Source organism: Cyrtonyx montezumae, unplaced genomic scaffold, assembly GCF_038088225.1.
Source record: "Cyrtonyx montezumae isolate F1298 unplaced genomic scaffold, pur_monq_1.0 scaffold_5, whole genome shotgun sequence".
In the NCBI taxonomy this organism is placed as follows: Eukaryota; Metazoa; Chordata; class Aves; order Galliformes; family Odontophoridae; genus Cyrtonyx; species Cyrtonyx montezumae.
Window position 1 is genome coordinate 17,591,821 of NW_027072056.1, and position 24,805 is coordinate 17,616,625.

Consider the following 24,805-nt stretch of genomic DNA (forward strand, 5'->3'; position numbering starts at 1 on the left):
AACATAACCCATGAGTGAGAAGGGCAAGAAACACAAGCAGACGATGCATACCTTCAAAAGCAGTCCCAGGACAATATCCTAAGGACAGGTTGGACTACATTTTGTTAGACACTGGCAGTTTGTCTATAAACAAAACTAAAATTTTTCTTCACCTTGATGCATCGTATTGCTTATCCCTGTTGACCTTGAAGTTCTACTCAAAGTTCATAAAATCTACCAGAACTAAAATGCAGCAGCAAACTGCACTGACAGTTTAAAGAAAAAACAAACAAAACAAAAAACACAAAATCCTGAGTTCCTAAATGACCTGCCATTCTGAGGCTGATAAACATTCGTCCTTTGCAAATTTTTGTTAAATCTTAAAAGATTTTACATAGTCTAAGAAAGAAGAAGCAGAGAAGTTATGTGCTTGTAATATTAGCTGGAAATGCTCGCACATATGCAAACTCTCTGGTAGTCTAGACTAAGAAAAGGAAACCTGGCTTCTACTTGAACTACAAAGCCGGTGGACATCTCTCTGAAATACAAGGACAAAACAAGCGGCATTAATTCTCTTCTGAGGACATTCATAGATAAGCTACAGAACTAAGCTGAGGCTAAAATACATAGACCATGCTTTTGAATATACCCTGCTTTGATCTCTCAAAGAAAATGATGGCATGATGCAAGCAACTGAAGTTCTTGATACGTATACTTGGATATGTTAAATTAATTGGTACTTTGTAACACAGTCCAGAAGGATATAAACGTTAGCAGCAGAAAGATGGCAAAAAGTTTACCAGAAGAGTGTGGTTAGTTGTAGATCATCAAGTCTGTAATCTTGAGATATCAAAATTCTTTCCTGTCTGGAAAGCATCGTATGGACATGCCAGAGGTAAAGGAGAAAATTATCCCGTTATGGAACAACAGTGAGGTTAATGATGTGATACATAATCCCAAGATAACTGCATTAAGAATATAGAGATCAGAAACTTTAGATCTTAAAAACTTATTTTAAACACTGTAGCTGTTTGACCATTGAACCACAATAACAATACAAAAATGGTTCTCAAAGAAGATATCACAGATCAGACAAATCATTTTTGCTATAGATACAGACTGGTAGATTACAAGTGTGTGTGTATGCAGTTAGATTTCATGCTTTACCCAGAGTTAGCTAAGTTAAACCAAATCTTGTACATACATACGTTTATATATACTGCTTAACAAGAACCTTTCAGGAGAGAACTGGTAGAGTAACTCTTATCAGTGTTTATGATAGATCTAGCTGCTTAACATGAAATGCATGCTACGTGCTCAGGTAAGCTGCAGCTAAGATGGCTTAGCTGGAAGATAGGAGTTGTGTCCATCACTGGGAATTAATCATCCTTCTCACAAATTGTTTACTGTTTTGTTTTTTTTCCAGTCCTGTTGACATATACAGTTCATTCTGCATCAGATAGGCAGACAGAGAGCTGTTCGTTCAATGAAACAGTAGCTTGTGATAAATTCCAGCAGTCGGAAAAATGGTGGTAGCTCACTGATGGGCAGAAATGAGCTTTATTTTCACTGTTGTGTGAAATCGAAGAAATAAAGTGCTGGAGGTTATAATGCTAATGGATGTAACTATTCACCTGGAAAAAGTCAGTGGCCATCAACTGCTCTGCAGAATTAATTATGTTGGGATGATTGATAATGCAGTTGCAAATTTTAAAATAAAAACAATTCTGAATGCTTCCTACAAAATTCATATTAAACTGAACTCCCAGAGTAATTAATTAACATAAATATCACGTCAAGGTCATAACTGGAATTGACTCAGATGATTAGTGTTTCAATAGTGACAATGAACAGAACAACCTAGTTAACAGTGATATTTGTGGTATGCTCCCAGTGTTGCCTATCAGATGACTGGAAAAAGTCCTGAACCTTTACACACCACCAGCACTCCACACCGTACCTGATTTCTGTCAATTTGTATGCTCAGTTCAAAACTTTATTTGACACACACGCAAAAATATTAAAAAGCTGAAGGACCACACAGCACATATTAAAACAGAGCTGCTAATCACAGGCACCCAAACTCCACAGTTTACAGATATTCAGTATTGCTCCCATACATGACAGACAGGTGTAAACACCAGTTTCCAGCTCACTCTTTTAAGGCATCACAGACAAGCACTCCATACTGCCTAAGCCCTCCCTGAACAGTAACACAAACACATGAAAGAGATAAAAGCAGCATGAAACATGGGAGTTATTTCTCAGTGAACTAGACTGCAAGTTCTCTCCATCAAGGACAGCTCCTCTGTTTCTTTTGTGATAACAAAGAAAACTTGCAGAGCTTTTGATTTGTTTTGAATTAGGTGCATGATATATCAGCCTGAGCATGTAAATAGCAAAATCAAGAAGCTGCAGGAAGTTACACTGAAGAGCGATAAAAAGAAAAGAGGGCACTGTTGGGGGCAGCGGAAGGAAGTGGAAATTGATGGTAAGAACACAATCAAGGAGCCATATTCATTGAAGAATTAAGATTTAGTGGCCTTTGTTTTACACCACTGTGGGCAAAAATCACTTTTAAGGGCTGTAATGAAAGCTGAAAGTTACCTTCAAAAAGTTATACATATTTCAACAGAAATAAAAATCATTATGCATTCTCTCTAAAGGGGATACAATCTAAAACTGTCAAAATTCTAAACTCTTCTACATATATTACATACAAATGCCTTCTATAGAGAAACCTCTTTTCATTTTTCTTCTAAATTAGCTTAGTGGTCCATGCTATTGCACTATCTTGGTCTAGTCTGTGAATAATGTGACAGGTAATTTTTATAGTTCATGCCTGTACTTAAGTTTGACTGAAGATACGGAAAACAACTTTTATGGTCTAGGTGTAAAAGTAAATGTTCTGTAAGCCCTGCAAATCCAAACTTGGACAGCTGTCATAAAATATTTCATGCTAAATATGCATCCATTAAGAAATAGAAAAAAAAATCCACACCCACAAAACAGAAGGTAGGGGATTTTAATGTGGCTTTTTTTTGTCATTCTTGCAGGTTTGGAGTTTTTTGGTTTTGCTTTGTTTATGCACTAACATGTTTTCTCAAAACAAAATGATAATGCTAACGTTCATGCAATCTGCCACATTATTGCAGAAAGGATTTAAGATTCTTTGTTATCAAACAGAAATCATTATGAAATGGAATGCACTGAGAAAGATGAATAATATGCAGATAACACAGAAAACCATCTAGCTCTAATTAAAAAGAATTGGATGCCTCATGAAACTGTAGTCTACAATGCCACAGAAATGGGACAGAAACAGTCAATTTATAACATGAAAAAGAACTCAAAATAGCTCCATCAAAACAGAAAAAAAAGCTCCAGTGTCAGCTCATATTTGCAAACAACCAGAAGGGCTTCAAAATGCTGAGCAGTCTGGTGCTTCATTTCCAATGCTCAGGAAACAATCAAATCTCTAACTGAAACCACAGCAAATCCAGATTATATTTCTCTTGTATTCAAATGTTAGACACCGCAGTACTCGGCCTCTCTGATTTACGTGCGTTCTCATACTTCGGCAACTGCAACATAAACTGCTAGGAAAGACACAATCAAAATGAACTCTGTTAAAAAACTTGAAAAATAGGAAGCTAAGGAAAAAGCTAAACTGGAAAAAGAAGTTCAACTTTTCAAGTAGAAGTGCAGTGGTTTGGTGGAATCCACATGGACCGCAGAGAGAGAAGTAATATTCTATACGATCCCTTGGATGGAAATAAATGATTAGTTTGAAAAGCATGACTCTTCAAAGTAAGAGGATCTGAAGTATTAGAAAAAGATGATCAGCATTCCTCCTTTGATAATCAGAATGTGGCCCTCACACAGAGGTAAAGCCTGAGTGCGTCAGTGTTCAGGAGGGGAAGGCTTTCTTCAGCAAATATAAGACAGTTCTTGGAAATGGTGTTATGTCTTCCACCTGAGAAATTCTTCCAAGTTTACTTCTTACTGGCAGATCAAAATGCTGCATATTTTCTACTAATAAATAAGTGAACTTGATTTCACGTGGTGCATTTTTATACGAGTATACTTAAAAGGCACTTCACTAGCCTACAGATCTGACCATAGGCATTTGCCGTGCAGATTTAACCTCCCTAAGGCTCTGCTTCAGCATATAAGATAATTTCAAGCAAGTTTTTTACTTACTCTTCTGGTCTGAACATTTCCCCTTGCAACTTTTACTTCCCCTTATTTACACCTCAGGCTCCTACCAATGAAAAGCTTTTACAACCTCCCCTCCAAGGACCAGCATTACACTTTCTGTGTAAGAACTTCATTGCAAAAGCTGACCTATAATTATTGCTTTGTAGACAGACTACACGGCACAGGTCTCGGACCACTTTCCACTACACCAGTGTTTTTTTTCTGCACATGGAATAGTGCTTATACAAACAGTGTCACTTCTATGTGACACTGCATGCTATTTGGCAGCTGGGTAAAGTAACAACTAGCTTTTATTTCAAAATAAAAGAGCCTGAGTATGTCACAGCAGTGAAAGGGACAGTAGAAGAAAGCAACCTAGTCTACCAAACCACACCAGATCATTCACTTTCTGTCTTCCTAAACACAAATCTTGCTTTGCATAAAAGCGTGCAAAGCTGAGGCACTATTTAGAAAGTAGAATTTTTTGGAAGTAAATGAAAATCACTCCCCATATTATTTTCAGTCGTTAACCTGCATAAGAGAACTTCTTATAATATTTATTAATTCAGCTGTAAACCCAGTATAGTTTCTGTTTGCCTTACAAAAGTGGCACACCTGCTTGATACGAGAAACAGAATCCTCAGCTTGTCCCCAAATTGTTTGTCTGGTAAAAATATAGTAAATTATATGAAATACTGACCCTCTCACTTTGAAGGACTGGTAATTATCAGTACAATGAATAACAATTAAAAAGCAAGGTATCAAAATCTAATCACTCAGTGAAACTTCACTTTTCTGAAAAAATAAAAAAAAATCCATCTTCTTGCCAACAGAAAGTTTCAAATTTTGCTAAGTAGATTTATTTCTCACATAAAATAGATTTCATGATGTCAGTACATCCTGAGAAGTGCATCAACTTCAAAACTGATTTACAGCAGTCTTATTTCTAGGAAATGAATTTGCAAGGAGGACAAAAGCTGCATTTTCAAAGAGAATCAAATTCTGTTTGTTTAAGCAAATACGATTTTTTTTTCCAAGTTTAGTAGTGAAATTGCTGAATCATTTTGAAAGAAAAATCTACAGCTGCAAAGTTAACTGAATGTGAAAAACTACTTCTTCCTTTCAGCCAAGGGAACCTTCAGTGATCATATTGTACATATCGCAGGGAAAGAATCATTATTTTGATATACTAACGTCTGCAGATTCTTTCTCATGCTCTATAGATCCTCTATGCACAGATCTGGAATGAAAACTATGTGGAACAGCTGCTAAGTGACAACAGAAATGTGCAGCAGATGACAAGCCTGTCACAAACATTGCACTCATAGAGCTTCTGCCTTCACAATTGCCTTAAAGACTTTGCATTGTGTTTAACCTGAAATTGAATACTTTTTGCCTAATAGGTGCAGTGATGTTTAGAAACAAAAAAGTCTGCACATTTATATCAATTCCTGACTTCATCTACTTTAATTTACACATCTTCATGGTCACACTTCAACATTTGGCACATTTCTGCTTTGTTTTGCATTTGTGAAATAGAAGCATATTAGCATAAAGTGCCAGGAAGTGCTCCAGTTCTACTCTCTTCCAGTTCTGTTCGTGAACTTTGGAATATGTGAACATATGTAGACACATGCAGTGTATGAACAAAAGAAGAGGGGAATATGAAGTCTGTACATTTTACATTTATAATAAGCACACACCCTTTTTCACAACCACTGTATCTCAAAGCAAATGGCGAGCTGACCAGGTGAGGGTTAGTTTGAGCTGTTCCGCAGCAAAAATAGCCTACAGTAGTGAAGGCTGAGGAAGGATAAACTTTCCAAGCAGATTATGCTTGTTTAATTTCAAGCTGGTCTGCAAATAAAAGAACATGAAAACTCCAATCAAGCACAATCAAGATCTTTGGAACCTATATATACACACTAGAGAGGCATATTTGGCCCGCAGAATGTAGATGCATGTAAAAATTACTTTGAAGGCTGTCTCACCCTACTTTACAGAAATAGAAATGCACACCAGAACTTGTTTCCTCTATGTTGGGTTAGATCATAAGTAACCTATAATAGCACGAGCAACATTAATATCGTTAACACACTGTCATCCAAATTTTTTTGTTTTTTCCATGCTCTAAACTCTTCTCTGTTTGTTGCAGTTATATAAAACTGGAAGCTTTGAAAAACAAAAACCTGTTCTATTAGTTCTGTAACTATTAACTCCGTTATATATCATATTCTCAAGATAACTGAGAATCTTATTTGAGCTTTCTGCCATTTTCAGTTTGTTTACTTTGACTTATACCTACCTCTGATGCGTTGATATCCTCATAAGAAAACTGTGTTGCAGGTACTCCAAGGTGGTTGATGAAATAATCGGAATCTCCCTGTATCTGCACAGAACTCACGTTAGATCCTGAACATTTTGTCTTTTCCACACAATTGATGCTCTGACTCTGAAAAACAAATACAAATCAAAATGTCACTTATTTATTTGCAACCAGGCACTTAACAACTCATATCATTTACACAGTATTTTGCTCAAAGCACTTTAAAAACACATCAGAACTTACAGCAGTGCAGGCAGGCATCAGCTGATTCATACTTACTTTGGACTAGGTGATCTTAGTGGTCTTTTCCAAACTTAATGATACTATACCTGGTAGCGAGTGAGTCTACAAATATTTCTCCATCTACTGATGACATGATGCAGTGTTTGAAAAATGACATAAGCAGGGAATAAGGAGAACACTGCAACATGTCTGAGATTTTCAAAGGACAATGAATATTATATAAATATAGCTTTTCCCGATATAATGAACTTTAAGATAAAGAATAATATGTCATACAATTAATAAAAATGTTCCATCTGTGGAATGTTATAGTAGGGGAAAGTAGGAGTAAGCTATTAATTCGATGTAGGAACAACAGCCCTTCATATAGAATTCCATACAATCTACATATAATAACAAATCAAACTTAACAAGAGTTGTGATTTGAAGGACTGTGGTTTTCTGGGGATGGGAAGGACTGAGCATTCCTCATTAGATGAAGTGGAAAGACCAAAAAACAAAAAAAGGAATCTGAAGATTAAAAGAACAGAAAACATGGATCATGGAAGCTAGAGGGTCACAACAACATGAAGTGTATTAAGACACTGAAAGAATCAGCAAAGCAAGTCAGTTCTCCACTTCTCCCTTATTATTCATTAATAATTCAGTATAAGAAAAGATATTATAGAATCATTTAATGGAATAAGATGCAAAAATGAGATACTCGTGGTGTGCAGAAGGATGATGGGAGGTATGGGAATGAGGGGAAACGGGATGGGAGCAATTAGGTACTGTGACTATTTAAAAAATATGCCTAGACTGAACCATCAGCAATGTGCTAAGGAACAACTTCAGCAGAACCAATGAACTACATTACTTTATGCAGTTTTACAGTAAAACACGCACAATAGCACTATTCAGATCATTCATGGTTTCTCAGGCTGGCCTCCACTGTGTCAGACAGTACTCCCTTTATGTTGAGAGGAAAGCAAGCCATGTGGTTAGAGAATAAGCATCGAGTGGTACATGTCAGTGCAAGGATGTGCATGCTAATTGTAATTGAGTAATTCTATTTCTCTGGAGTTCATTTTGTTTTTCAGCATCACGTTACAGACTCATATTACAAATCTGAGAAAGAGTACCATATGGCCCATAAAATACATTTAATTTGTATTAATGTTATAAAATAGACCTCAAGCATTTAAAGTATAATAAAGTGGTACTTCACTGCAGGCATCATTTTTCTGTTGATTAGAGTTAAGCACTCATAATGCCTTTTACTGCAACATTAAGATGTTGGCATAAGTAAAAACCTAAATAAAAAATAAAAAATAAAAAATCAATGGTTATTTTCACAGCTCACTTTCCACCCAGAGACACTTAACAGTAAGTTCTGGTCATCTATCTTTCTTTAAGTGAATACAGCTGAAATTACAATCCTAGCTGCTTTTGAAGACTGATTAAAACGTCCAAGCAGTTTTCAACAGGACAAATAAAGAGTGAAAAATTGCAGTTACAAGGTACCACTGATCCCAGCTTCAGAACTACAGCACAGAAGCTTATTATTCACGAATAATTAATCTCTATTTCTTGAACTGAATAGCTACTTGGGTTAGTAACTGCTGCAGTGTTCAGCTGGGATGGCTCAGTTTTTTCCAAACACAACCAATGGAACATACGGAGAATGTCCATGGGGATGGAGAGAAGAGGGATCCTCACCACAAGGCAACAAACTAGTGTCTTAAGTTACTGCAAATACATTCTTCTTAATCATCATCAACAGACAGGAAAGGCCAGGGAAGGTGCATAGCAAAGGATTCACGAGTATGTATCTCTCACCCATGAAATCCTGCCACACTCCAAAGAAATAACTAGAAGGCCTGAGAGCTCATGAAGATATTATTAGCTCTTTGCCTGTTCTGACTATGAAAATTGAATGAAAAAAGCACAGAGTTTCTAGGAATTATATTAAGTCCAGAGTAAGTACACTTGTCTGTTTTCTCCCCTCTGATTATTGGTTTGGTTATAATCATCCTGCTTTGCTCTCTTTCTTTGCTGATTGATCATATATATTACGAGTAATGTAAATTAGATGTTTAGGAAATTATAAGGGACATTACAAGCAGCACTTTCCCATTTAGTACTTAATGTACTTTTCAAATCAGCTGAAGACAATGCAAGGTACCTGATATCTCAGTCCCACCCACCATCACAGAAAAAAAATGACTAACTAGAAATTAATTGCATTGACATTTCCCAAATTCTGAGTCCTGTCAAACTGTCATGATTCAAATGTGTACATAAGCGTCATTCTAAATTATATCCTTTCTTTCTCCGCATAAGAAAACCTAAACGTCCTACTGATAAGGAATATGCTACATAAAGAGAATAGTCATGGTATAAATAACCTAAATTTTACATAGACGTATCTATTACAGTAGTGGTATCTGCATAATGCAATCATCTGATAACCTACATAGGCATAATAGGGGCATAATAAAAACATTTTCAAAGGGATGGTCTAGTTAATCAACTAGCACACAGTAATATTGTGAAAAGCAGTCATTTCCATGCACATGCATGTCTTTTACCTCTCTTTTGCCAATAATGGCAAAGTTCAAAATGCCCTTATAATCCACAATAATCTTTGATTTTTTGATGCTGTGTGAGATACTGAAATGCAACTAATCAGCTTCATCTGATGATATTTCTACTACTTACTAGCAAATTTAGTCAACATTTATTTATCAAAGTAAAGTAGGAATGCTGAAAAAGACCCTTTAGACTTAGGATATAAGCTTTCAGAATAAGTGTGGTTAAATCTTCAAGAAACCTTCTGAGGTAGTGATTAAAAACTGCTGCTCTGCTTTTGTTTTAAAATAAAATACTAGATACGTAATTTCTTAGCAATTACTTATTTTCAGCTTACACATGTATTTATGTAAACATATATGAGGTTTTACTTAAAATATCTAAAATTTGAACTCCATTAATTAACTTTCAATTGCAACATGAAGACCTTTAATGAAACAAAATAAGTCACACAAAGAATGCATTTATGCACTCTCAGAAAATGCCCTAGTTTATCCCTCAGCAAAATGAAAATATTCCTTGTAAAAACATAGACATTTCATTCAAAGGACTCTCTTGTCACCAGGGGGGGAAAAACAGGTAACAAAAGCCTCCCACAAGAACAACTCGTGTTTATTTAAAGATATCAGGGACAAAGAATACCTCTAGGGAATCTAGCGTCATCTACGATTCCTCTGAAATACATCACAGTGCAGATGGTTCTCATACAGGTCACTAGAGCTGCCAAGGGATCACCATCACCCCCACTAGAAATTTCCTACAGGGTACTCTGCATTTTCTTACAAAACTACTGTATCTTGAAATTCTAAGAGAATTCTGAGTTTTAGCCTGTGTTGAAAGAGTTTATTACAACTTCACAAACTTGAAGTGCCTCTCAGATAAACCACGCATTTTTCAAAGAATTGTGCTATTAAAATTCATGCAGGTGTCCTGCATGTCAGAGAGCCTTTTCATCCACTGGGGAGGAATGAAATTTGCTTACAAAAAAAAAATGCTTACAAAAGCATTCAAGAAACATGTAGATGTTCTAAGTTACACAGCTTAGTGGAGAAATGTTGGTAGTAGGTGGATGGTTGAACTAGATGACCTTGGAGGTTTTTTCCAACCTTGGTGATTCCATGATTCTGTGAAAAGTGCAGACCAAATGGAGATCAGTCAAGGCTCAGTTCTGATACTACATTCAGATTTCTAATGAACAGAGGAGAATTCAAGTTTAACCACGCAATGTGAAGTGCTATACTTAAAAGTCCAATTTTACCACTCAAAAAAAGTAAAATGATGTTGTCCTTTCAAAGATAACTTCCTAAAAAAAAATTGGCAAACCAATGATTATAAAAGAAAGCACAGCTGAGTGTATCTTCATGGTGTGAGGTGTTTAAATGCAATACTATATATGTTGTACTACTTTATACCTATACTCATCAAGTTGAGAAGCCCTCCCATATTTCCCTGCTGGCACTGATAAAAACAAGCTATCGAGCATGCCCAGTAAAGTAACTTCAAAGACTTTATTTTCTGCTGTCTCAGACTCAGTATTCAGTGTAACACTTCTATTAGTGGTAACATATGGAAAACATCTTATGACCACATTTCTTTATGATGAACACCCAGCAATGGTCATACTGAAATAACAGAGTGAATAAACTGAAATAATTGTGTGTATAGCCTGTATTTTTAAATCTATTTTTTAATCCAAACAATTTCTGAGCAGGGAATGATTACATTGGAAATTAAATGATGAAAACATATTTTTGATTACATAAAAATAACACTTTTTTGGATTTAATGGTGCTCAAGCTTTTTCTTCCAGGTATTTAGCAGCATGAACACTACTTAGTGTCAGTCATCTCATACATACTGAGATACTGTGAAACACAGGCTTAATTAAGTATAAATTAATCAGTTTTAGTATTAAAAAAGGACAATTTGAGATTTGATATGAACTGCAATGATTTCTGTAATGTTTTGTGTTGGCTAAGAACGCAAGAGGATTAGGATTTGATAAGTCTACCTTGTTCTCAAGAGGTTGATATTTTATACCATAGAAATTCACTGAGGTTTGTAAATAGTTCTAAATGACTAAAGGTGTTCTCGTTCTATAAAATGTACAGATAGAAATACAGTGAATACATTTCAGTACACTCTAACTCTGTGATGATCAGGTTCAGCAATACCACTCATTCTGGGTTGCATCACTCCAATCTTTGCAAGAGATATTAGTTTACTTCTCTATCTTTACAAGAAGAAAAAGAGGTTACTAAATGCTCTAAAGAGGAAAGATATGGCCAATAGTTTTAAGGGAAGCTAAAATATTTCATTGACTACCACAGACCTTGACTCAAACTACTCCAGAATTTTGAAGAATTTAACCCATTTATAATTCCCTTAAATGATCATCACATAATTATGCAATTAAGCCCAGTGTATATCTAACTTTTCTACAGAAACTGACCATTTCCACTCTATACTTAATTCAGACTGATTCAGTCAACAAAATTTACAATTTGTAACAATTTCAAGATGTTTAAAAATCAACTTATCTATTACTGAAAAATATAGCTAACAAAAAAAAATGTGGGTATTTAAGTTCTGTATTCTGACTGAAAATACTACATAATCAAAATATAATCAATACCCAGCCTGTCCCAGTTCATTGGGCCAAAATCAGTCAGATGTTAACAATCAGAATCAAAATCCAGTCATGTTACCAAACACCCAGATTGCAAAGGCACCTAGTCACCTGAGTCTTCCCCTGACTGTTTAAGTATCAGTACATCTGAGGATCAGTCTGCTTTTACTATGGTTTCATGTATCATGCAGCAGCAAAAAAGCACGCTAGGAGCAGAGTTGGGAGTTGAAAATAACCTCTTGACTTTCTCATGGTATACTGTTCTATCCACAGGGTCACAGAAGCTTAGAACTCAAGAATTCAAATAAAACTCAGAGCTTCTTATATGCCATCAGTGTAGAAGTCCCAAGTTTCAGGTTGTCATGATTTCTCAAATACAGAGCTGCTCTGGCTAGGCAAGTTCTAAATTCCTAAGCCATCTTTTAAAATTTCCTCCAGGAGACTGCCTGACCTCTTCCCTACTGAAGTCGCAAATAGTGTGGCATACAGCTCTAAACACATTTTCAGTACTTAATGTATTTTTAGAAACATAGACTGAAAGATATTACAATGATGCATTGAAGGAGGATGAAAAATAAACACATTCACTAGGTTTACCCAGGTCCATTGCTCCAACCTTTCCCATTTTCTGGCTTGCTACCTTGAACATGCTCAGTGAGCATCAGATTGCAGCTATGGCATAAAGAGCTGAACAAACAAAATAATGGATCCTGACAAAATTAAACCCTATTTAACAGTTCCTGGTAGAAATTGTGCACCAGGCAATGTTAGATTTAAGGTAAAGAACCACACTGAGAACCACGCACACACATTTGCACTACAGTATATTTACTCTATAATATATTTCACTTATCCTTTGATATGTATGAATCGGAATATGAAAAAGAAAAAAAAAACAATACCTGCCTACTTCCATTTTGAGAACTGCTGTTACCTGTAATTCTGATAGTGAAACAATACTTATAAAAAAAATCGCCAGAATGACCTTATTATAAGATCTTCTGTAATTTAGCATGACCAAAAATCCTTTACATCTTTCACAGTGAATTCACTCTACATACAAAATAGGATTTATGCTGACAGACTGTTTACTGAGTAAGAAATAATTAGTAGAAAAACAGAAAACTCTCCCATCTATGGCTGCCCCATACTACATGCTTCTTATTACTATTTAGTTCACATCTTTGGTTTGACCTTTTAAATAAAAAGCTAAGATCTTCAGAGGTGCTGAGGGACCAGCAATTCCAGCAACATTCTTGAGATAAGTTTGTGAAACAGGAGTTCCAAAAGCTATGAAAAAGAAGAAATTTTAAGAAATCTGTATTGACTGAGGGAGATACTGTGTTATTCACTGACAAGTCTATTAACAGATACAAAAGTCACAAGGAAGAATTTAGTATGACTTGCTATAGGAGTATATTTTTTTGAAAAGATAAAATATTCCTTACACAGCTAAAGACCAAGCCTAATAAAAATAAATAGCAATAATAATGATGACGGTAATAAGCTGACCTAAGGCTTTAAGAAAAGATGAACCTTTATTTAAAGCAAAGGAAAAGTAACAAGTTACATCTTTCCTTAAACTGTGTTTTTCTCTTAGTCTTAAGTAGCAAAGGAACATTCCCCAGGACTCACATGAGTAATCAAATATTCTGTTTCTCTAAACATCTGCACGTTGACATAATAATGAAACACTGATAATTATCATCCCTTATACTAACAGTTGCTGTCTTCCAGTATGGCACTGGATGACATTTTAATACTTTATTTTCTATAAGAGTACTATCTTTAAGGGTTTTTGAAGACTACGATAAAAAACAAATGTAGATGAATTTTAGTGATTTCCTATAACTGAAAATTATATCTGAATTTAATTTAAACACATCTGAGCACAGTCTGATTGACTTAAGAAAACACTAAAAAAATGTTACAATTTGAGCCAATCACTCTGAACTAAAATGAGTTAAGAAAACAACCAAATCTCTCTGATCTACAGTTCAAGATAATGTTTGGAGGTAAATGGTATTGTACATTAAGGGGACTAAGGATTTCCATTTTAAAGCATTAGAGGAATGTCTATATCAGGAACTACTTTCAGTTATTTTCAACTTAGCTGCAACACAGCATATGTTAAAAACTGAGCCAAAACAAATGGCCTTTCTCATTCATCTGCATAACAAACATGAAAACACCACCTCCTAGCGAAGTCTCCCTGTTCCCATCATCTTCCCTTCAGCGAGTCCTGGCAGCTGCTGCTGTTTCTGTCCTCATCTTTAACATTAGGATGCTGCTGTAGTACTTTATCTATTGATCCTAATGTAACCAGTGCAGACAGCTTCAGAGTGTAATGTATGTTCCTCAGAGAACACAAATATGGAGCACATGCATTAAGGAAATTAAAACAAAGACGTGAGCATGCAGTCTACAGAAGCCTCGGACCAAATGTTTGCACTCAGATATTTTTTAAAAGAGTCAAATCCCAGTTTGTCTCACTATAATGAGAGTTCAGCACTCACCGACACCAGAGTGAATCCCTACTTAAGTGGTCATTATAAATTACCAACAATAAATAACCAATTTCTCTAAATTAACTCATTTACTTAAAATTCAATTAAATCTTTTGAACTAACATGGTGTGTCAGAGAAGTATTGTAGCAAGTACCACCAAGTGCGTGGCAAAAGCCACCTGACAGAAGAAGGAAGTAACTTACACAAATGACACAAACGTGATTTTAAACCACCAGAAAATTCACCCAACCAGATATCAAAAAGTAGTTTAATTCCAAATCAAGCATCAAAAATCCTGAATGTTGGATAACTGTCTAATGCTCATCACTTGAAACTATTTGTACTCATTGAATCTATTATATCATTGATACTAAAAGTATGCAAGCCATCCGTTTGTTTTAAAATTAAATACTCTGATGGAGGAGACTCAAGAGAGCCTTGAAATATTAATGAATGATGCAAAAGGAAAGATCCAGAGGGAGCTCTGGCTAATTAACAAGCTCTAGATGTAGACCTATAACGATAATACTGATGAAATCTCTGTCAAGGATTTCATTGAATTCTAAAAGTTCCTTGTTGGGCTTGTGCTCTGCTGTAAACACAGGGGGAAGAAATCAATCACATTAGGGGAAAAATTCAGACAGACTTGAGTTCATATGGTTTGAAACGTTGACACAGGCTAATTTAATGCTGGTATAGGTGATATTCTCAATTTAAAAGGGGAATATCTTAGGCAGAACATCTCAAAGAAAACCATCCAGTGTGGAGCACGTTGCTACTCGTTTCAGTAAGGAACACATGGCCCTCTTGCTGGACAAAAGCATTTGCTAATGACCACTGAACACAACCATATGCTCCACACAAAGTGCAGCCCTGTTCTTCCAGGACATTCCAAGAACAAGATGCATGTGAGGAACTACTCTACCAGAGCAGGTCTTTAGGATTTCCAGAAGAATCTTAAGCTTGGTGTTTGTGCTTCTGGACTAAAATAATGACTTAGATGCTCCTTGTATATTTCTGCATTTTCGTTCATGTTTTTTCTGAAAAAAATAGAATAACTGCAGGGCACTCAATAACAATGGGATTTAATTCACTTACCTCAGCAGCTGTTCAACAAATACCGTGCATTACTTCCTGAGGTAAATGAATTATACCTGCTTATGAAGAAAGCGTCTGGCTGTACGTCAGAGTATTTTTCTGAAAATCTAACTCCACAGGAAATCCAGATTCTGTCCTAACAGAAATCCTAAAATCTCTCTCAGGTTTTATCCCACTTTTACATCAGTGTAACTGCAGCAGTCCCTGTATTGTTTCCCTTGGTGTGCAGGAAATCAGATTAAGGACCAAAATATTTATACTGAAGCCCAAGGTAGTGTGTGTTCTCTGGGAACATAAACACCTTGTCCCAATTAAAGGTCATGTATGAGCTCTCCTCCTTTCAAACACTGTCAAAGCTCCCTTTTTAAAAGGTCACAGGTAGGCTTTCAGTCAAGTTCTAAGAATATTTTGCCTAAAGCTACAGTGTTACTTAGAATAAGCATGAGGGCCTAAGGCAAAATCTGTATGGAATAAGTAGTGCTTCTCTGACAGGGAAGTATGGGATGTTAGAAAGATGAAATGATCACAGACTTCATGATCATTGGCTTACCACTTCAATTTACAAGTGGGATTAAATACTACAGCATAAAGCTCAGGGGCAGCTTTGGGAACCCCAGAATGAACAGACGTTCAGGATACTGTCAGAACACAAGCAACACTTCTTTTCAGGCTCATTGAAATGTTTGGTTCCAGACTCACTTGCTAGTCAGCTACCTCAGCTTACAGAGTTATTTTCCAAATACCCCACTGTGCTGTAAAGAGGCATTAAATCACAGTATAATAAATGAAAATACTGTTTCTGATAGCAGTGCAAGAACACGAGAAATAAACGTGAGAAATCTTTTTCTAGGTGCTTTTCTTATTCCTTCTGAGTTACAACTCTCACTTCCAAGCTACATATGCTTTTTCTGCCATTTTAGCACACTGCAAAATACTAGTTGAAGAACAAAGTGCCTCAAGTGGCAACCTCTGCCAAAAAAAATGTTAATAAAGACTTCACTTGCTTGTCATATAAATTAAGACATATTAATTCATTTCAAATGGAAAAATTCACATGAACTTTGAGGAAGATGTATCAACCCTCTGAAGCAGATACCCAGTGTACAAAGTGAATAATTTTCTTGCTTGAATTGAAAACTTTAGGGACTGACAAATCCAATTTCCTTTTTTTGTGAATATCAGAAACAATTTGATAATTTGGGAGTTTTCCCGAGGCTACCTGATTAATCTTTTACCCACCACAACTAATCATAGAAGCAGCAATAATAAGTGGCTTGTATAGTAACTTATAAGAAGCACAAATTCCAAATTGCAAACCTGAGATACAAATGGGACTCATTCTTTCTCCCAGAGAACAATATGAGGGTACAAGTAAAAATTTGGGAATTGCAGAAGTAACTACTTATCACAGATCTTATCCAGCATTCTCTGCAATTACTTGGTGTTTACTGACAATAGCAGTTAACAGATAAGAACATAGAGGTCTCTAACTGAAAACCTGGATGAACCATGAAAAAAACCAAACCTCAAAGAAACCAGAAGCCCACAACTCTACTTATCTCTGTGTTTAATTTACAAACATAATCCATAAATTTACAGGGAAAAGAAGACTTTAAATGTGCTGCTATATTTTCCACTCATTTCAGCACCCCAAGTATCTGCTACGATGTAATTGGTTCCAAAGCACCCTCAATTCTGAACCCTCAGTGACATTTTATTATGCAGGCAACTGTTTCATAACCTTAGTTGAAGTTTTTCTGTAAGTATGATTTATGATACTACTGTGGTGTTTGAAGTTAATTATTTTGATTGACAACTGCAAACAACTACACTACTTGTTTTATATTAAAAAACTGATTTAAAGATGTTTTCTTTTCTTATGGCTATTTGACAATTCACTTAAATTTTGCACATTTATTTTCCATAAGCTATTTCTGTTATATAGTTTATAGTCATTAAATCATTAAATGGCATAGCTAATAATGACTAGAGGAACGGTGAGAGAAACCAGGAGATTATCTGAGGTTATGCAGAAAATTGTTTATCTGGCTACATGGAAGGTTTACTATCATTATGAAAACAACTTTCTGTCATCATGAAAAGGTCTCTGGAAGGTAAAGCAGTTTCACTGAACAGTACTGTTTATTATATTATACAGTTTTAATCAGCTTGGATAAAAGAAACCTAGAACTTCCAGTGGAAGAGAATCCACATTGACATAAATGTAAGACTTCTTGTGCAATATCAGTGAATAGTAGCAAGTGTTTGTACAGAAGCTTACTTTCAGCTCTTCTAGAAAATGAAATAAATGCTTTCAGACTCTAATTCCAACTTTAAGTGTAAAAATGTTTTACGCCATTTAATTCATTAATAGAAACTAATAATAACAAGCATGCCTATTGCTTGGCACAGTCATTTCTTTATTTCTGATATAGAATGCAATCTGATTAATTCTTCTAGAGCTTGAAAAGGCTCCTAAGGAGTGAGGAATAGTAAATTTTCTTGGGTTCAGAAAAAAAAAAAAGCAGATCTGGAGTCTTATCACCAGTAGACATAGAATCAGTTAAAATCAAATATAAATTAATGTTTCATTATACATTTTTATCTTGAAATGTTCACTGTAGAAAAATTCACTAATGGCCTTATTTAAAGAGAATAAATGCCAGCCAAAAAAACCAAACCCAATTTACTGATGATATACTGCCAACAAATGGTGATTCACTGACTGAGCAAGTGAATTAACAGTCACTTTCCTTACAAAAAATAGTAGGCAAAAATATAACTTGGCAGAATCTCCCCCTTGTTATTGTGGACACTAATTAGCATAGTCATATAAAAAGATTGGGTTTAAATATGTCAAGGTCTCAGAATTGTTTGAATTTCTCTTTGCTTAATTAATCCAAATATTTAAATTATCTACTTCATGCAATTTGGTGTTTCAACCGGAATTCCAGGGATAGGAACATAAAATTACTATTTGCAGACTGATTATCTAGCTCCCTTTTAAAACCTGACACTAAAATAAGGATGTCATCCCTTCACATTAAACATCTTTAAGAAGTCACAGCCTCTTTTAGTTAGCCAAGCACATATCCTGTTCTGCCATTGATCAGCAGATCTCACATAGCACCCAACTCAACAGGTTTCTTGGTTCTCTCTTTACTGGTATGTCTATAATATTCATACAAACTACATTTCAGCTAAAATGTCTTCCTTGCATTTGCTATCATTTGTAGAATTTAAAAGAGAATGTTCTTTGGAATCTGCAGTGATTAGAAATTAAATGCTGCTGCTCTTGCTTGCCATGATGGTATTTCTCCTGAGTTCTCTGTAAGCTACGGTCATTGTTGCACTCACTGAGAGCTCCACATTCAATTCAATTTTCACTCCAGTTTTCTTTCACAGGACAAATTCTATTTTTCATTGTTTACTCTACTTGTAGACTTTTGTAACAAGCATCTTTCTTTGTAACACTAAGATGGAATTTCAAGCACAGCGGCAAGGACTGAGTGAATCCCTACTGTGTTCTTACTGATCAACTTTAAACACACCCCATCCTCACACATATCAAAACTACAAAACTACTATTTATAAACAGGAAAAACAACGCAAGCTGGATCTGCAAGTTTAACAGTGGAAGCATGACATTTACCACTGAATCCAAACACAGAAAGATAGCATAGAATCCAATGGTACATGGAAGGTATCTTCCATGAATCCACAAACTATGGAAACAATCTATTTTCCCTTTCCATTTACAGAATGATATTCTTAATTCCAAATTCCTTTTCCATCTGCACTTCTGTTCTAACTCACTGGTATTCAGAGAACTGCTCTCATGATGAATCACTAAACACAAATTAGAATGGTGTTTGTCTCTTGCTGGACTTTTTAAGCACTTATTTTCAACCTGCATATGTTAAGAATCTTGTGTGGTTGGTTGACTTGTCATTTTTTTAAAGATGATTAGAGATCCAAAAAGACAGTTCTTACGTTTGTACTATCATAATTTTGAAATAAATCTATAATTACATTGTATTCTTGGCAAGAGTTTGAAGTAACATCAATATTCTTTATAAGATCTGTTTCCCAGAGAAAGCCTCCTAGATACATGGCAAATTGCGAGTACCCATGGGAACAAATGAAGATCTTTGCTGGGCTGCTCCATCACTGTCATAATATTTGACATGAATTCAGAATTCTGGCCAGCACTCAGAATCAGTAATGCCTATAAATCATTTCAATGTCACAAACAGTATGACATTGCATTAATTACGTATGATATCATCCTACAAACAGAATTTTACAGATTACCTTACACGCATTTTGCCCTTCTCTTTTTAAATGGGGCTCCAGGGTAAACATGCAGAACATATACATTCTCAACAATATAGCCCCTACACATTAAAGAAACTGAGACGAGATTGAGAGCACATATAGAAAAAAAGAAAGAAACACTAGTCATGTTTAACTAACCACTAACATTCTCTTATACAAGGCAGGATTCCTGAGAGAGGCTGTGTCTGCACATCTGGGTAGTACACAATTGTGATTATAAGAATTATAAAATTTAAGGACATCATATCAAAACTCATCACAGAATTAAAGTGGAAAAGGAAATATATTTATTTTTTTCCATAACTGATATCATGAGTATCATACTCCCACTAATGTGACCTTACTTAGAATAAAAGAATTTAATCTTAATAAAATGATAGTCAGATAATACAGTTGCTGCTGCACAGCTCTAGACTGTTCACAGTTTAGAACGATGGTCATGGATTGTATTCTGAATTCAAAGAAACAAAATAAAATTAAACCAAGTAGATTAAGGACCTAAAGTAATAAATCTACTCCCGTCAAATGGGAAATACCTGCTTTCATGGAGATAGGACTGCAGACACTGACAGACCAGCAAAAACCTAGATACCTGTCAGAAGAGTATTTTTGCAAACACAGTAACTAATATGCGCAATAAGACTGTAACAGACATATCCAGAAGACCTGTAGTATGTATTTATAACACTATTAATCATTTTCCAGAAATAAAAATCTTTTTTTTTCTTTTTTTGGTCCTGAAAAGAAATGCTTTTACAATGCACTTTCTACAACACTTAGAAAGAATAAAACAGATTCTTTTCATGAGGAAATTTATCACCTAATCACTGGACAGAAGAAGTGCTTAAGACATTATTAAGATGCAATTTGACCAACATTAGATAATTGATATGATTTAGTTGGACAAAAACCGCCAAGCAAGATCATTCTTAAGCTCCACTTAATTCCAGCTGATACTTAAAGCAGTGTTTAGTACCAGCTACTTCAGAGGCAAGTCAAAGAAAAATCAGAATAACCTGTTCAACACATTTACAGAAAAAAAAAACATCTAAAACACATGCTTTATGAAACTCAAATTGAAATCTGTTTTATGCATTCTATTTTAAATCCCTTTCATAATCTAGTATGTACCCGATATTATTTCAACTTCATCTTAAGTATTAATAAATACATCAATCTTAGAAACAGCAATGAGGTCATTAGTTTAAAACCTACATTCACTGACACGCGCAGAACTATGGAATATTTTGACTGTAGAAATGTCCCAAAGGTGTAGGTGAGCTCTGAACCTGACATACATACATTATGTAGTATTTATTAGAGTAAGAGTAATACTCTCCCCCCGTGCACTACATTACAGCCTGTAAACACACAAACTTAAATGCATTATGAGAAAAAGTCTATAAAGATCTGATTAGTAAAAGAAAATTCTATTTTTTTCTAATGAGCATAAAATATGCTTCTTTTAAGGTGCAAAAATATACAAAAGCTAATGGGAGTGCAAGTTTGGTGATACTTGGTATAATGAAAAGCTGAAGAATGTAAGCTATCCTTTCCAATCTCTTAAAGCATCTTGTGGATTTTTAAAATTAAGTTTAACCTGCTTACTTAGTAAATGTATGTAAGCTAAAGTTAAAATGCTTAACGTCCACCTTTAATTACTTAAATTCAACCAGCATCAAGGGGACTATGTGCGCAACCTCACGAATCAAACATGAAATAAAATATTTTATTTCTCACCTCTGCTGCCAGTTGCTGAAGAGAAGGGGATGCAACAGGATGTAAAGTTGAATTGCCTCTGACTGGATTATGGAGGCTAACATAAGCCACAACATTTCTTTGAAGAACTCTCTTGAGATCCTACAACACAAGCAGAGCAACGGTTATTACTGCACACAGTTATAATTAATTGTTTTATTATTTCCTTTCCTTCTAGGAATAAACTGCACCCTATGATTCTGTCCTCTGTGTTTCCCTAAGTAATACTTACCTACTGATTTTTACAATATACTGTTAAAAACTTCAAAGGATATCTTAGTGTTATTTCTCTCTATAGCAGAAGTTTTAATTCCATTTCACACATCAGCTCAACAAAATGCAAATAGGCCTATGAGGAATTAAAAATAACTACACTTGTAAGGCCAAAAATGAAAACATTACACACTGTGAAACAACGTGAAGGCCTTTTACACTCATGCCTGACAGAAGACAAACTTCAAAAGCAATCATTATCAACAGTTAAATGTACTCTAATTTTTAGAGAGTGAATTCAGATTTAAATTGAATAACTTACACAGTGTTGTCACTTTATTATGTCTTAGACTATGAAAATAGTATGTACAAACTGTTTCAATTATTATCTCTTAAAAAAAAGTCCCCTTTGCCTTCTCAGTAATGAGTTACTCTTTGCATGAAGTGGCTCTTCGTATTGAACAGAAGGGGTGTAACACAATTACATCTGAAGTAAAGCTGACTTGAAGTGGAACTAAACAGATTTGGCTTCCAGCCTGGGTCTTTTCAATTTGATTTTTTCACCCCTTTTGTTTTTGAAGAATAATCATTTTGAAAGTATGAAACTTCAGTGAGAGTTAGCTGCTTCTCACACATGATAAAAATAAATTAACTCTTCATTTTCTCTACTGTTTTAATTCAGCAGCCATGAATATATCTGCTAGCTACTCCTTTAATTTATCAACTGAAATCAATTCCATTCATATACAATCGACAAAACTCTGATGAGGTATTTTGTTTCACTGAGCTGATCTATATCCTTTTGAATGGAAAAAAGACCAAGGAATTTTCCTTGTCTGATTGTAGCTACCTTTTAAACACAAATATATGAAAACTGAACCAGTAGTAGCCATGGGATGCTTAAATGTTTATGTAGTCAATGCAGTGGCTCTCCTCATTTTATCACATATACTCTGCTCCACAGAAAGTGCCTCTAAAGACATTTTCATTGGATGCACTATGGAATACGTGAATGTCCACAGACAGCTATCACAGACCAGTTAATGAACAACGATTTCTATTTCATATTTCCATATTACTTCCATATTTTCAACAGATGTAATAATAATTGCACTGCTTCCTTCTAGAATTATTTTACCTCTGCCCACTCATATGAACCAATGTTCCCAAATGATGTTCCTCCCCAGGAGCAGAACACAATGGTCCGATCAGTTCTCCAGCCTCTCTTAACTTTTAACATCAAGGCCTGTATAAATGCTGTAATGATAGCTGTGCTACTGGCCCAATCTTGACCACTGTATGTACTCAAACTGCTGTGATGGCTACCAATGATGACGTATCTGTCTGAAAGAAAAAAAAAACAACAGAGAAAAGAATCTTCTTCCACTTACTGGCAATAAATAAATAATAGAAAGAAAAGACGAATTATGGTAGCAGTCTGTAATGTCATTAATACAATACAATGCTGCCCACAAAAGCTTATATGGTCACATGGAAGACAATCATACATAGAAATACATAAAATTGGGAATACTACTTAAATAGCAATTAATAAATATTTGTACTTTCCTAATTTCACCCCTGCACCCTTTTATTCATTCCTTGCTTACTACTCTCCCTTCTTATAAATCAGGTATATTCCCCTTTTACAGCTAGGACTTTGTGATATAGATAATCTACTAAAGTTCCATGCTTGTGTTAGTGTTGTAAAGAGAAAACTACCAAAACAACCCAAGTAACTGTGAAGTGCTATCTCCAATATATATGAGTATCCAAAAAAGAAAACAAAAGATGTGGTGGTACAATGAGTAATATGGAAAAAATACACAAAGTATTAGCACTCCCTCACCTGGAAGATTGTGTTCAGTGCTCACCACCCTATCTCAAAAATGACATTGCAGAAACAGCAGTTGAGAAGCTGGTAACCAGAATAGTTAGATATCAGGACTTAGACTTCCAGGTAGGGAGATACTGAAAAGACCTGGACTGCAAGTTTAGAGAAGAAACATGACAGAGGAATAAAGATAGTGAATGATACAGAAAGGTAAGTCAGAGCTAGAAATTTTGGTGACACTGGAAGAAAGGATTTTATAAAAAAAAAATATATATATAAAATGAAAGGCAGTAAATTTCAACCTGAAATAAAGGACATTCACAATTATTCAGAGAAAAGGCAGAGTAAACCACATTTCATTGAGAGAAATTAAATTAGATCATCTCTTGAGGATTTATCACAGAATCCAAATATTAACTCTCAAATTTAAAGAAAATTCTTTTCTTCCAAGAGAATGATGCAGTATGAAACAAAATGAATTAGCAGTGTGACTGAAATGTTTCAACAAGTCCACACGGAGTTCTGCTGAATTACTTATTCAAATGTAGGACCTTCTGTTTGAGATGGATTCACAAAGGGAACGCCCTTGACAGGTTACTAATTCAGTATATTCTGATATATATTGAAGACTCTCTCTTTAAATCCAGACTCTGAAAGGTATTCTTTCCATTTTTCAGGGCATTGAGAGAGAAAAGGGGAACAGTTATCACAGATTGGCTTAGGTTGGAGGGGACCCTAAAGATCATCTAGTTCAAAATCTGTAATGATTTCTGGACATCATATGGGTTCCAAAGAGTTTTGGTTTTTTATTGGTATTCTTACTTTATCCAAAGGAATTCATTCTTCACTGTTATCAGTACACTGCAATGTAGCAATACAAATAAGTGCTAAAATGCCCACACTTTACACTGCTTATAAAATTAAATATCTGCTCCTTGAGGACTTTTTAAAGTAACTGCTGCCTGAAAAGATTTATTTAACTCAACACCAATAGACGTTGATTTTAAAACCATTCTTTATCTTTATTAGAGTTAAGCACATACTGTCATAACTTCAAAAAGTAGCTTCCTACTAAGAATGTTATAATAAGATATACAAAAGATTAAGA

At 35.1% G+C, this 24,805-nt stretch overlaps 1 protein-coding gene across 1 annotated transcript in view; it reads right to left on the minus strand.

Annotated features, from left to right (window-relative positions):
• NAALADL2 (N-acetylated alpha-linked acidic dipeptidase like 2) overlaps positions 1 to 24,805 on the minus strand; it is a 264,780-nt gene that overhangs the window by 46,772 nt on the left and 193,203 nt on the right. Inside the window, exons 8-10 of the mRNA XM_065748482.1 lie at positions 23,002 to 23,207; positions 21,633 to 21,752; positions 6,485 to 6,631 (exon numbers count right to left, since the gene is read on the minus strand). Coding sequence (XP_065604554.1) covers positions 6,485 to 6,631; positions 21,633 to 21,752; positions 23,002 to 23,207 — 473 coding nt within the window. The remainder of the gene's footprint in view (positions 1 to 6,484; positions 6,632 to 21,632; positions 21,753 to 23,001; positions 23,208 to 24,805) is intronic.